Genomic DNA, 14,895 nt, shown 5'->3' with positions numbered 1-14,895 from the left:
CGCCAAGCTCCTCCTTGGGCGCCAACCTAGGACTCTGCTGCACCTCCTCCGGCCTGGTCCTCGCCAGTCTTCACAAAATGGAGTACCTGGCTTTCCACTGGGTATGTCGGTCTGGGCCCGTGGGTTTGGTCGCAGTCCACGTTGGATACCGGCGGTGGTCCTGCACCGAAATGGCCGCCGGCTCTATACCTTGCAGGCGGGGGGCCGGGTGGTATGTCATCACCAAAATCAGCTGTGTCCACATTTGGGCACCCACCCTCCGACCTCTCGGACACCAGCTTCCCCATTGCCGGCACCCGTGTTGGTTTCTCAGGGGACGTTACCGCCTCTCCTCACTGTGACTCTGCTGCACTGTGATGGTTCTCAGCCTTGGCAGCCTCTGGTAGCTCCAGCACCAGCATCGCCATCGTTAGAGATGCCCCAGCGAGAGCCAGCCCCCCTCGCAGGCCCGGTTTCTCAGGAAGCTGGTTCACCTGGGTCTTGCCCCTCCCGAGGTGGAACAGGATCTGGAGTTCAACAGTTTGTCGCCCGTTCTGTCCCGGGCTCCGGTGGTGGGACGACGGGGGCCTCTTTGTGTGGGTCACTTCCAGCCGTATTCAAAGGTTCCCGCTCGAGGGTTGGCAGATCCCCTCAACTCCGGCCTTCCAATGGATGTGGAGGTCATCGCTCCTGCCCGACACTCCACCTTCCGACGCAGTGGATCACAGTGGCTTCACCCCCCAAAGGAGGAGGAGTGCAGTAGCCACCAGAAAGATCGCGGGAGGCGCACATCGGCACGGCGCGTCACGGACGTTAGTTGCCGCAAGTAGAGTCCCGTCCACCAGAGGGCACGCAAGAATTTGGATGCGACCTCTGCTGGCATAACAACAACTCAGGCAGCACGGGCCATGCCCAGTCAGTTAACATCGGGCATGCCTAGGACACAGTCCTGGTCTATGCTAAGTGAAGTGCTACGTAAACGTGAACAGTGTTACTACACTCCCCATGTCGTGGCACCTGTGACCCTCTCTTCACATAACTAACCCTTCCTCTGCCAGCATTTACAACACTTTAGGTTATTGTCTATCCATAACTAATAAAGATAAAATATTTGTTTGCCAGTTCCCTTGATATTCATCATCTGCACAGTGAAACAAGATTGCCAGTGCAGGATGTTTGGATGCTCAAACAAAATATCCCTCTCATTTTCAACCTTATGCCATACAAGACCCATAGATGTTAGTACTTTTCACAGAGAGACAATACTCCACTTCCATCCTGTTTTGTTGTGCAGAGCTGGACAAAGTCTTCACAGACTCGGTGCAATCTTTCTAACCGGGTAAAATTCTACTGTTGTGTCCCAAATAACACGTTGGTTGAAATTGTCAGACAGTACTTCGATCTCTTCTCTTCTTTCCCTAAGTTCAAAGAGAGATAAAGATTTGTTAGAAAATGAGTTCTATGCTGCATGTATTTGTTAGAATGTTAGACTATACAGTAACATGAATGGTTTTCAAAACAATACAATATTCAGCAGTGTTTTCATACAAAGCAATAGGGCAACAATGAATGTACAATATAATGTAATTCAGATGAAATATAGGGCTCATTCAAAGTTATCTCAAACAAAATGTCTGAAATGAAAACACCTTTTTTTGTCAGGTGTTTTCGGCGATCCACCAGGATGATTCATGGTAAACTGTTTAAACCTCCCAATGCTATGTGTGTATGTAGCAGCTCTCAGGGGAGATTTGTGGATGGGATGGATAAATTCCTTCTACCCCTGTTCCATTTCCCAGTACTTAGCCACACACAATTTTTTGAGCATTGCTACATAGTACTCATCTCCTTCTAGCAGTAGGCCTACCGGTAGGAGTTGTAGGTGACTCCTGAGATTGGACAAAAACTGCCTCATTACTCATGTTAGTAATGTATCATGCAGGAAAAACCACTGAAAACAATGAAGTGTGAAACAATAACAAATCAGATGGCATGTAAAAAAAAAAAAAAAAAAAAATGCTGACCAGAAACTTCCAGTGTCTACTGACTTATACCAGTGCAGGATAGAGAGTGGTCTACCAACTAAAAATTAACATACAGTATGGCATTCGATATAGTTCCACACTGCCACCTAATGAACAGAATATGACTGTACAAAATATCATACTAACTGTGTGGCTGGACTTAGAATTGACACTTGTTGCAGGTAGTGAAATGGCAACTGACCCTCACCATAAACAAATATAACATATTGTGTATACATAGACAGAAGGACCCACTATTGTATGGTTACATGATTACAGAGCAGTCACTAGAAACAGTTACAACCCTTTTGTAAAATATCTAGACATATGCTTATGGACTGGTTTAAATCAGAAAAACTACATAAAACCAATCACAGGAGATGTAGATGCTAGTTCGATATGCATCAGAAGAATCCTCAGGAAATATAGCAACAAAGGAGACGGCTTAAAAAAACTCTCATTTGACCAACCTATACTAATTATAAAAGTGTAAAACCATCGTGCCTGTCTGTTCATTTTTGGGGACACTACTCTCCAAAATCACTAGACGAATTTTCATGGTTTTTTCAGGTGTATAAGCATAGTTTGGGGCACTGTATAGGCACATTAGTTCAGGCAAATTTTATGGGGTCTTCATGGTAACTTAACCATAGTTAGTGGCACACATACGCTATATTTCATCAAAGTTGCATCACAGAAAAAAATTAAAGAAAAATATCATACATATTATAAAAATGTTTGTGTATATATTCCATGTATACTCTGAAACCACTGCACCGATTTCAACCAAACATGGTATTGGTACAGATATCACTTACTGTCTGGAAAGAATCACTGTGGGAGTAAGAACTATCCACCAATCATAAAGGTGGAAGTGGGGGTGAAAAGGAAGTGTAGGCTATGATGAGTGAGTACCAAGACTTAATTCACCCAGCATTTGAGAGTGAGAGTGCTTAGTGACCTGCACAAACTTTACATATTACATAAAAATTTTAGGAAACTTTTTCTCACTGACACCCTCCCACATAATGATAAAAGGAAAAAAGCTCATCCCTTACTGCATTTCACAGTCCATTTTCATATGAGGCATGACCTTTTAATTTACTACTTTTTTACTCGTACTAACCATATTTATGACACATTTTCCAGACAGTCTTCACATATACCACTGAGTGTACCTGCAAAATTATATCATTGTACGACACATAGGTTGGAATGTATAACGCCATGAACACTTGAATATATGAAAAACTGCATTACGATTGACATTTAAATTTATTATTACTAATCTAACCAACTGATTTCAATTAAATTTGGTAAGGAGAGTGCATGAACCCTGAGAAAGACCATAGGCTACTGTAGAAAGTGTGTAGTGCAAGATAATTTCTGTGAATTTGGGAAAAATATTTACTCTTCGAGAAATGTGTTTACTCTTTAATCTCTTAAATTTATCTGATTTATGAAAACGCTTTTCTTGCTAAGTATGTGCTCCATGATATGACTCAAAGTAATGAATACAATGTTTGTACAATATTCAGTGTGTTTAATACATACTTCCACATTGTTCATTGCATAATGTACTCACTGTGTAATGTATATCTACTATGCACAATATCCAGTATTTAGAACAAGAGCAGTTAATGACTTTCAACAAACTTTACACATATTTTCAAAGCTTCATGAAAATTTTTCTTGCCCATAAAATGATGAAAGGAAAACAAGTTTATTGCTTACTACATTTTCGCTGTTCAAGTAGGGGGGAGGTATGTGGAGTCAGCAAATGTGTCTTCTCAGTCGGCCAATGAGGGAGGGCAGAGGAGTTATCATAGAGGGAAATTTGCACAGGACAATGCCTCACTGTACAGCAGCTCAGCAAGCGAGCTGTGTGCACACTAAGAAGAACCCAGGGGAGCATCAGTCCATCACCTCCATGGCAGTTTAGGGCCACCTTGAGGATATGGAGCTGCATCTCAATGAGCCCATTTCATTCTGTCTGATAAGCAGTTGCTTCGTAGCAAGTGATGCTCCACAAGTTGCAAAGTCCATGGAAAAAGGAGGATTCAAACTGTCTGCTGGGGCCAGTGGTGATGGACAAGGGGCATCCAAAACAAATGAACCAAGTAGACATTAGACCCTTTGCAACAGTTTTGCTGTCTGGAATGGGGGCTGCCTGCTCCCATTGTGTTATGCAGTCAACGACCAATAGGATGTAATGGCAGTCGGTTGAGAGAGGCAGGGTGCCTATGAGGTTGACATGCTAATGCTGGAATCTACCTTTCAGTATTACAAAGTGATGAAGCATGGGCTGTGTGTGTCTTGAGGTTTTCTTTTGTTGGCAGGGAACAAAAGCTCATGTCCACAACTTAAATCTTTCTTGATGTTTGGCCAAACAAATCACTCAGCGGTAAGATGTATGGTTGGTCATACTCCAGGGTGTGCAAGGCTTGAAGATTGAGCAGCTGAAAGGTTGAAAGACAAGGGAGCATGTCAGGTCCTGTGATGAGTCACACCCAGTATGAGCCTCCTGGACTTGATGCAAAGGTTTGTCATGGGATTGTTAAGCAGATGTTGGAGTTTCTGGTCACTATGTTGTGCCTGTGCAAATTCCTCATAATCAGTGTGCATGGAAATAGCACCAACATGTGAAAGGTAATCAGCTACAATGTTGTTGCTGCCTTTTACTGTGTTGGGCATCAATTGTACTCTTGAATCTTGAAGTGTCTGTATCATTTATAGCACTCATTTTGTGTGTGTGTGTGGTGGTGGGGTTAGAGTTAGGGTGGCATCTGCAAGTGGTCAGTGATCAGTGTACATGACAAGCGGACATCCTTAAATGTCCTCTCGAAAACAGCACACAGCTTCATAGACCACTAAGAGTTCTCTGTTGAAAACAGCCATTTCTATTGTGATTCTGTAAGCTTACAGCAAAAGAAGCACAGGGGCTGTTGGGAGCCACTGACTTCCTCTTGAAATGCAATACCATGTTTAGCTTGCTAACATCAATGGGAACTGATAGGTGCATGTCAGGGAGAGGATGCACCAAGATGACATCTTGCACAAGGGCATCCTTGATGCATTCAAAGGCTCACTACATATCTGTCATCCATGTAAGTTTGCATCAGCCAGAGGTGTTTTTGCCCTTTTGTGCTTCGGTGAGGGAAAGTTGGAGGGAGGCTGCATCGGGCAGATGGTGGTGGTAGAAATTAAACATTCCCTGGAAATTGTGAAGTTCATGATGAGTAGTAGGTGAGGTTGGTTACAAATAAACTTTGGGCACTTCTTGCCCAAGGCATCTGCAACATGGCCTCAGAATGTTACTTGGGTTTGGCAAAGCTGACATTTGTCATTGTACATCACAACACTGTTCACAACACTATTATCAGCCATTGCACTGAGAACTTGTTTGAGGTGAGACGAATGAGCTTCGAAGCTGGAATTGGGTGAGAATATTCATATGTTGTCAAGATACGCAAAGTGAAAAAAAATTATAAGAAAAATAAAAAAAAAATGCCTCGGACAGAGCTTATGTAGTATGCATTTCTGCCACTAGGCACATGTAGCACAACTCATTAATGTTGAAAACAGCTTACCAAGATGACACTATGGGAAAAACTCAAGTGTACGAGTGGTTTGCTTGACATGTCGATTGATGTCAAATGTCCATCAACTGCCCGAATCAATGAAAATATTCAAAAAATTTGAGAGTTTGTGCTCACAGACCATCAACAGATAATTGATCAACTGTCAGAGATTAGTGAGTTGTCCAGGGGTTCAGTTCAGCAGATTTTAACAGGGGATTTGGGAATGAAAAGGACTGCTGCCAAGTTTGTTCCTTGGGTTCTGACTGACAATCTAAAGGAACCTCAAGTTGAAACATGCCATGCTTTAAAACAACTGCTTGAAACTGACCCACATTTTCTGTCAAAGATCATTACTGTTGATCAGTCATGATGCTATGGTTATGACCCAAGAACAAAGCAGCAGTAAAGCCAATGGAAGACATCATCATCACCCCATCAGAAAAAAGTTGTCAAGTCAAATCAAACATCAAAACAATGATGATTTACATTTTTGATGGCAGTGCATAGTTCAGAGTTTGTTCCCTCAGATTTGACTGCCAGTCAAACCTATTTTGTGGCAGATAGTTCACCTGCACACTCAACCACCTCTGTTACCAGGTTTCATGTGACTTTTTCGTATTTCCATGCATGAGAAGGGGCATGAAAGGACACAAATTTTACAACATTGAAGAAGTCAAGGAAAAAATGAGGGAGGAGTTGTCAGCCAATTCTAAAGATGACTCCAAAAAATGCCTCAGGAAGTTAGCCCTCAACTGAGCAGATGTGGTGGCAGAGAACTGCGTTGTCATTCTGGAGTTCAGTCCACACTACATGAATGTCCATGTGAAGCTGTTGGATGTCCTGGATGTGTTCAGTGTAATTGACACATTGTCATAGGTACTGCTCCATGGAAGATGATAGAGTTGCATGATCTGGTTGCTGAGTGATGCCCTTGTGACACATTTTCAAGGTGGTAGGATTGTAGATTGCCATGACAGAGCATCTGGAAGACAAATGTGTTAACTCACCCATGCACAGTGAGAGAACAAGGTGGAAGACCTGAAGGAAATTGGAGGCTAGAACAGGTTTACTCATATTAGCAATGATGAACGTCCAGTTGAATAGCATGGAGAATCCCAGGTTGAGTGTGCAGGATTGAGAACTGTGAACAGAATGACCGAGTCATTGGTGGCCTTCACACAGAGCTGCAATGCAACTGCTGTTGATAGGGAAGGTAAAGACAGTGAAGAGCAAACTTGAGAATTGGTGTCAACAAGAAAGTGGGGGCTTCTGTTCTAATCAAGAACATATAATCTGTTTTTTAGGGAAGCATCATGTGGACTGAGGCAACTTACACAATTGATATGGCCCAGGACACCTCTCATGGGCCATGCAGCATGTTGCGATGTTCACAGAACTGTCACCAGTTGTGCACAGTGCCCCCAAAGCAAGCATGATACCAGCTGTAGCACAACTGCTCATGCATAGTGTATGCGTGATGGAGGCAACAGTGGTGAGAGTGTCTGTTTTCTCAACACTTCAGACATTGACATTGACTTGCCAGCAACAGGTGGGGTCAGAAGTGCTCAGCAGTGGTCAGAGGCAGCAGGCAGATAGTTCCTTGGTGGTACTTCATTGCATCCAGCACCATTATTAATGGCATTGTTGATGCAGAATAAGTGCAAAAATTCTATCAGCCACGTGAAGATGGGCCTCAATCAGTTGACGTTCACTTGCTACTATCCTTATTTGAACTTGCGTAGGTAGTGTAACCACCCAAAATGTGAAGATGGGCCTCAATCAGTTGACGTTCACTTGCTACTATCCTTATTTGAACTTGCGTAGGTAGTGTAACCACCCAAAATGTTGATAAAGGGTCATCAGACAAGAGATGTGAGTCAGTCTGTAAGAGGAGGTGGTACCACAATTGGAATGAAGTCCCATCCTGTAAATGTTCATAGTATAATATGGGATGCAGCTGTTCCTCGGTTGTACATGAGAACCACCATAGTTTTTGCTGTCAGGTGCTTGTCACTTAAGGGGATTTCATATCATTGGTGATGATAGTGTTTGTAGTGAAGATGCTTTCTGTGATATTTAACCAAAGCTGAGGGTTATCAGTTCAGAATGGTGGAAGTTTGAAATGTGATGCTGTACGTTGTTTTGTTGGATAGTGTTATAGCAGCAAGGCTGTGCAATCCAGATATGTGTGTGGTGAATTCTGAAGTACAGTCAGTGTGGTGGCCGGTAATACAGCCAGAAACACGGATTGAATGAGGTATCACATGGTGTGGTTGGCAGACAATGCATGACAAGCAAAAATGAGTCTGGTGCATGCAAATAAAAATGTGACACAGTTGGATCAAGCTGATGTGAATGTTCATGTAAGACTGCAGAAGTCACACCACAAGCAGGTTCTGAAGCAACGTCAACAAGAGGATTGTCCACTGTACACTGTAGTTTTACAATCATGTTTGTCTACAAAACACTGGAATGTGGAGTGTCACTGTCCCTTTTTATCACTTGTGAAGCGTGAGGCGCACTGTCTGTATTTGATAATAGTGAAGAATATGGAAGAATGTGGACTAGTGGTTTGTGAGGCAGTGGGTACAGGAAGGCCACATTGTTGGAGTAGTACTGTTAAACAAGCGTTATCTGTGTGGTAATTAAATATTTCTGAGTGCTATAGAAACTTAGAATCAACATAATCTTCATTAACTCTTTATTAAAAGTATGCAGTTTCTCACTTATTACTTTGAGTGTTTTAGGCAAAGCACTGAATAAAGTTTTGTTACAAGGTTTTTGTATGAATGTCTCTATGAAAATCATTCCTATTTCTGGTTTCATGGTGATGTTTAGTGTAGACCATTCTTTTTTGATTGTAGGAAGGACTGTGCATGGTACCAATATGTTCCAGACATCTGCGGATGAAAATGCAGTTTTTCAGTGGGTCATGTCTTGGGTTATATTGATTACACAGACAAGGAGTCAAGTACTTTGGATAGTTCTTGACCCAGTGAACATCAGTATACCTGTTAGAAGAATGGGCATACTGTAGCTGTCCTACAGCAGAGGGCTAAAATTTAAACATGACACACTTCCTCCAGCCGAAATTGAGTAAATCAGGAAGTTCTTTTGCATTAGGTGTAGTCTAGGGTGGACCTTAGATGGCTTATAAAAGCACCATTTGCTCGTGGGCAGTTTGTGATAAACTTTGTAGTGGTTTGCATTCTTTTATTTCTTCATTTGTTGTCCACAGTGTCGACATACTGGGTGAAAAAATAGGGGTTGTGCAATTATTATAAATGATGTAGCCAACAGATACACAGTTGCATTTCACAGTCTTTTACTTTCACTTTTCACAACCCCCTAATAAAACACAGTTATATACACTCCTGGAAATGGAAAAAAGAACACATTGACACCGGTGTGTCAGACCCACCATACTTGCTCCGGACACTGCGAGAGGGCTGTACAAGCAATGATCACACGCACGGCACAGCAGACACACCAGGAACCGCAGTGTTGGCCGTCGAATGGCGCTAGCTGCGCAGCATTTGTGCACCGCCGCCGTCAGTGTCAGCCAGTTTGCCGTGGCATACGGAGCTCCATCGCAGTCTTTAACACTGGTAGCATGCCGCGACAGCGTTGACGTGAACCGTATGTGCAGTTGACGGACTTTGAGCAAGGGCGTATAGTGGGCATGCGGGAGGCCGGGTGGACGTACCGCCGAATTGCTCAACACGTGGGGCGTGAGGTCTCCACAGTACATCGATGTTGTCGCCAGTGGTCGGCGGAAGGTGCACGTGCCCGTCGACCTGGGACCGGACCGCAGCGACGCACGGATGCACGCCAAGACCGTAGGATCCTACGCAGTGCCGTAGGGGACCGCACCGCCACTTCCCAGCAAATTAGGGACACTGTTGCTCCTGGGGTATCGGCGAGGACCATTCGCAACCGTCTCCATGAAGCTGGGCTACGGTCCCACACACCGTTAGGCCGTCTTCCGCTCACGCCCCAACATCGTGCAGCCCGCCTCCAGTGGTGTCGCGACAGGTGTGAATGGAGGGACGAATGGAGACGTGTCGTCTTCAGCGATGAGAGTCGCTTCTGCCTTGGTGCCAATGATGGTCGTATGCGTGTTTGGCGCCGTGCAGGTGAGCGCCACAATCAGGACTGCATACGACCGAGGCACACAGGGCCAACACCCGGCATCATGGTGTGGGGAGCGATCTCCTACACTGGCCGTACACCACTGGTGATCGTCGAGGGGACACTGAATAGTGCACGGTACATCCAAACCGTCATCGAACCCATCGTTCTACCATTCCTAGACCGGCAAGGGAACTTGCTGTTCCAACAGGACAATGCACGTCCGCATGTATCCCGTGCCACCCAACGTGCTCTAGAAGGTGTAAGTCAACTACCCTGGCCAGCAAGATCTCCGCATCTGTCCCCCATTGAGCATGTTTGGGACAGGATGAAGCGTCGTCTCACGAGGTCTGCACGTCCAGCACGAACGCTGGTCCAACTGAGGCGCCAGGTGGAAATGGCATGGCAAGCCGTTCCACAGGACTACATCCAGCATCTCTATGATCGTCTCCATGGGAGAATAGCAGCCTGCATTGCTGCGAAAGGTGGATATACACTGTACTAGTGCCGACATTGTGCATGCTCTGTTGCCTGTGTCTATGTGCCTGTGGTTCTGTCAGTGTGATCATGTGATGTATCTGACCCCAGGAAAGTGTCAATAAAGTTTCCCCTTCCTGGGACAATGAATTCATGGTGTTCTTATTTCAATTTCCAGGAGTGTATGTATATGGCCAGTGCACTATTGTCTATCTTCCCATAAGCCTCATTAACATTTAGCAGGTGAACATTCACACACTGCTACAATAGTTTCCTGTTGAACATCTACGAGCAGTAAGAGCCTAACCACAAAGTTCACAGTTCTTGAAGAATAGAGAGGTATGTATGGAGCAGACACTGTCACTGTTTTAACACAAGGCCTAATTGTGTAACACTTATTACACTGTTAAGTTGATGCATTGTTATCATTCTAACCAACGCAGGTTCCTCATGTGAAACTCATCCATGGAATGACTGTCTCATGACCAAAAATTGAGCCCTAATATATCATCACAATAATAGGTGCTGAAACTACACACTGTTCAAAGTTAAATTTACAGAAATTACAATTAAAACTTAACTCATTAAATGAACTGAATACATCAAAAAATTGGTTCTTTTTAATAGTTTCTTCTGCTACAAGAGTTAAGCTGAATGATTTACTGAAAACATGAAATTAACACGTATAGTTACGCAAGCAATACTTTTGACAAAACTGTTAATTACTTTGGAATTAATTAAGGGCTAGTTTTGCTAACATTTTTCCGACTAGAGCCAAATAGATACTTTTAGAATACTAGCATTTCATCTTCCAAATATTTACAATAATTACAGAATTTATATTTGTTTATATGTCAACAGTAGAAGTTAAGTTATGAAACAATGACTGATTTCACCCTATAACAAAAGATACTAACTAGGAATAATCAAAATAAATTATAAAACCAATTACATACATAAAACTAACCACAAAATTAGATCTGGTGTTATATTCTTTAAGACTGGGGCCCAATCTTTCTCTTTTATGGAAATTCAGATTATATTCATGTATGTTAATGGTAATTAGTTAAAAGTGAAAGAATGAATTTTAAGGAGGCAGACTGCAAAACAAGAGGGGGAAAAATATCCCAGCTTGCTACATCACAACTTCATCTCTTGGATGTATGACACATAGATATTAACTTAAACTTCTTATTAAAATTATTTCCATAGAGTTTCTTAGTATCATTTAATAATGTGTTAAAGACATGTCTTCTAGCAACAAATGGGCCTTAATCTCTACTCCTTTCATTATTCACTGCCATAAGATGATCATCACTATTGCAAGTATTGATGATATTTGGATGATACACAAGGCCTGACAAAAAACTGAAGCACCCAAAAGACATGGTATGCACACCCATCATCATCAGGAGTGTAAATGATAAAGAGCTGCAATTCTCTTTGAGAATTAGAATCACCATCAGAGAGCACTAGTGTTGTTCATGTTTAATGTTGTTACAAGGCCTGGTAGTATATATAAGTGGCGTAAAAAGCATCAGATGCTGAGTGATTACTGTGAAGGACATGGAGATGCTGCATAGTCATGTGAGACAGCATTATCAGCCCTTGACAGATTTTGAAAGGGACTTGTGGGTCTCTATGTGGGTGGCTGGTCAAACTGTACAGTATGCAAATTTTTGGGGCATTACAATGTGACAGTGGCCCATTGCTAGACATCATGGGAAAATGAAAGTAGCCATAGCCATCGTCAGGGTTCCAGTTTACCATGTCTAACCACCACAAGGGAGGATCACTGTATTGTGCAGTACATATACAACTTCACCCTTTGGACTTTTCTACTCTGCTCACATTGCAGGTCACTCATGAGATAAAATCATTAGCCTGTAGAATGTGCCAACAATGTGGGCAATGTATGGCCTATAACTTTCAGCATGACTTGCTGTCATCAACAGGATTGGCTGTACACATTTTCTCTAAAACCCAAACATTTATCACAACAATCTTCATACAAACACTTATACCAATAATGAGTCAATTTAGTGAAATATACGATAACTGACTTGAGGGCAAATGGTTAACTAAAATGCCCAAGGATAGTAAAGCTCTCTGAGCCAAATTGTTTTCAGTAGATTTGAATTTTTATTTCAGTTATGCACAAAATAATTATGTGAATTGTGGCCTCGTGTACTTAAAACTAAATGTGTCATTGATCAGTAACTAAACCAGCAGTGCAAAATTTATAATCTCTTTGTGCACACAGAGTGTTTACAAACTCATGAGCTAAATAATTATATATTTTTTATGCATTGACACATGAAATGACACAATGACTTAATGTTTGATAGTATGAACTCTTTGATCATCAGTGAATTTCAGCTCAGTAGCTCACAATACTGATGGTTCACTTTTCACTAAGTCCACCACAATTACAAATAATTTAAACACAGCTAAATTCCCACAAGTCTACAGCTGCCAAGATTAATAAACCTGAAATTCAAGTTCAAACAAAGTGGCTAAGCACTCACAGAGAAAAACATGCAGCACACATGCCACACAAAATCTTACCAAGTGACAGCCAATGAAAACACACAGAGAACCACTGAAGATGAAAGACCGTGAGCTCTGTGACATTCACTTATTGAAAGGAACAGTCACATGACCTTTACTTGGCTCAATGAAGCTAGTTATTATACAATATTATACAATATTCTATAAATCTTTGCGGCTGGTTTGCAACCTCTTAAGACAAAACATTTATGCATCTTTTGAACAGTTTTAAGTAACACTTAAATATATATTTTGCCACATCAATTATAAGTCAATATACATGCTTTATATATTTATAAGTTGTGAATGTAAATAAATACATGTCATATTCATTGAACTATTGAGATTCCCTTGCTAATAATATATGTCGATCTGTGGAGGATCTTATATTAATGACACTATTTATGTAAATTAAATTCTTTGTAACATCTTATAACATCACAAGCACATCGTAACCTCTTCATATCTGCACCTGCCCCCCTTTGGTCACAGAATAGCAGCAGCTGAACTAGGGAAGTATCATCCTATGTGTAGGCTGCCATTAACACCACAATACAAATGGCAGTTTGGAATGGTGCCAGGATGAATGCTGTTGCATGTGTTTAGTAATGAATCACTGTTCTGCACTTCTTGAATGCCCATCATCCATGAGTATGGCAGCAACATGGGGAGAGACTCAATTCTTCCAATGTTTTGGAGAGGCACAGTGGTGTTACTCCCAGCACCAAGTTGTGGGTAGGCATTAGGTATGAATTTAGGTCATGGCTGGTAATGATTGAGAGATCTCTGATGGTAGAACAACACATCACAAGTATCATGTGTCATCATTTTTTACTTCTCTTGTTATAGTATCTAGGTGCCATTTTTCAACAGAACAATCCTTTTCCACTTATTGTACATGTCTCTGTGAACAGCTGCATGATACTGAGGTACTACCATGGCCAGAGTGATCCCCAAATCTATCCCTGATAGAAAATGTGGGTGAGTTTGCATTAGGAGAGGGGGACAACATTATAAAACAAAGTGTTTTAGTAAATTTAATTCTATTTTGTAATCATTGGAATAACATTACAAACCTTCTCAGCCCATGAAGTTTCATCTCATTTACTATTCCCCTTCTGGGTGCTCCACTTTTTTTGTCAGGCACTGTGAATAGCATAAAAGTATCTTAACAAATTTGTAACTAATTTTGTGCAGGCCACATGCAGCAAGGAGGTAAACCATCTCCTTTTGACCGTACTCTAGGCACAAAAATGGCCGGAAAGGCAGCTGACTGGATGTTTGAGAGAATTGAAGAGTCACAAAATGCAGATGGTTTTGTTTGTGCAAGAGATCCTGAATCTGCTGTTCTAGTAGGTATCGAACAACGACAGTACCGTTTCACACCTTTGCGAGATCTGATACCCCATACAAATTTTGAGTAAGTGTAGCTAAAACATGTTATTAAGAAATGAACACATAATTATTTTATGCTGTACTAATTCATGCATTTTCTTTAATTCTTTTGAAGACATAGAATACCAAATGAACAGTGGTGGTTGAAGTTGCGGCCACTTCTCAGAATACTTGCGAAACACGAAAGTGCTTATGAAGAAGAAGGAATGTACATTTCAGTAGATACCACACCCGTCCGTGATGTTTGGCGTGATCCTTCCAGAGCAGTAGGTGCTTGGGATAGGGAGACTTTAGAATGAAATGTTAGTTAGTACTGTGTTGATTATGAAAAACAGAACCAAAATGACATCAAGTCCAGGTGTTTAAATGTAATGCAGTAATTTATTATAAACTGGGAACTTAAAATTTCTGTCACTCCTTACAGAGAGAGAGATAACTTGATCCAGTGTCTTGTTATGTAAATTAGTATCTCAGAGAGAATTAATGTCTTTATTGTTTCATAATTTTCTCTTTGGAGAGTTATATATATTAATAAAAGAAATAAATTGTGGAAATTGATGACACATACAATGAAAATTACATTTATGTAATAAAATAATACATATAACATCAAAATTCTTCAAGGAATCTACCTACAGAAGTGACTTAATGTTGGATTTTATTTTACATCAAGACTGATTGATTTTTATTAGGTCCCATCTGATTACATTATGTGTGGAGTGTGGACTTGTAATACAGGATCGGTCAACTTAACCAAA

The 14,895-nt window shown here is 41.6% G+C and overlaps 1 protein-coding gene across 1 annotated transcript in view; it reads left to right on the top strand.

Annotated features, from left to right (window-relative positions):
* Positions 1 to 14,436, top strand: part of LOC126256905 (ATP-dependent 6-phosphofructokinase-like) — a 408,122-nt gene extending 393,686 nt beyond the window's left edge. Inside the window, exons 15-16 of the mRNA XM_049955523.1 lie at positions 13,940 to 14,162; positions 14,253 to 14,436. Of these exons, the coding sequence (XP_049811480.1) occupies positions 13,940 to 14,162; positions 14,253 to 14,436 (407 nt within the window). The remainder of the gene's footprint in view (positions 1 to 13,939; positions 14,163 to 14,252) is intronic.
* Positions 14,437 to 14,895: the final 459 nt, after the last annotated feature.

The sequence above is a fragment of the Schistocerca nitens genome, chromosome 1, assembly GCF_023898315.1.
Source record: "Schistocerca nitens isolate TAMUIC-IGC-003100 chromosome 1, iqSchNite1.1, whole genome shotgun sequence".
NCBI classification, from domain to species: Eukaryota; Metazoa; Arthropoda; class Insecta; order Orthoptera; family Acrididae; genus Schistocerca; species Schistocerca nitens.
Note: the sequence above shows the minus strand (reverse complement) of the source record. Positions and strands in the feature narration are given on the sequence as shown.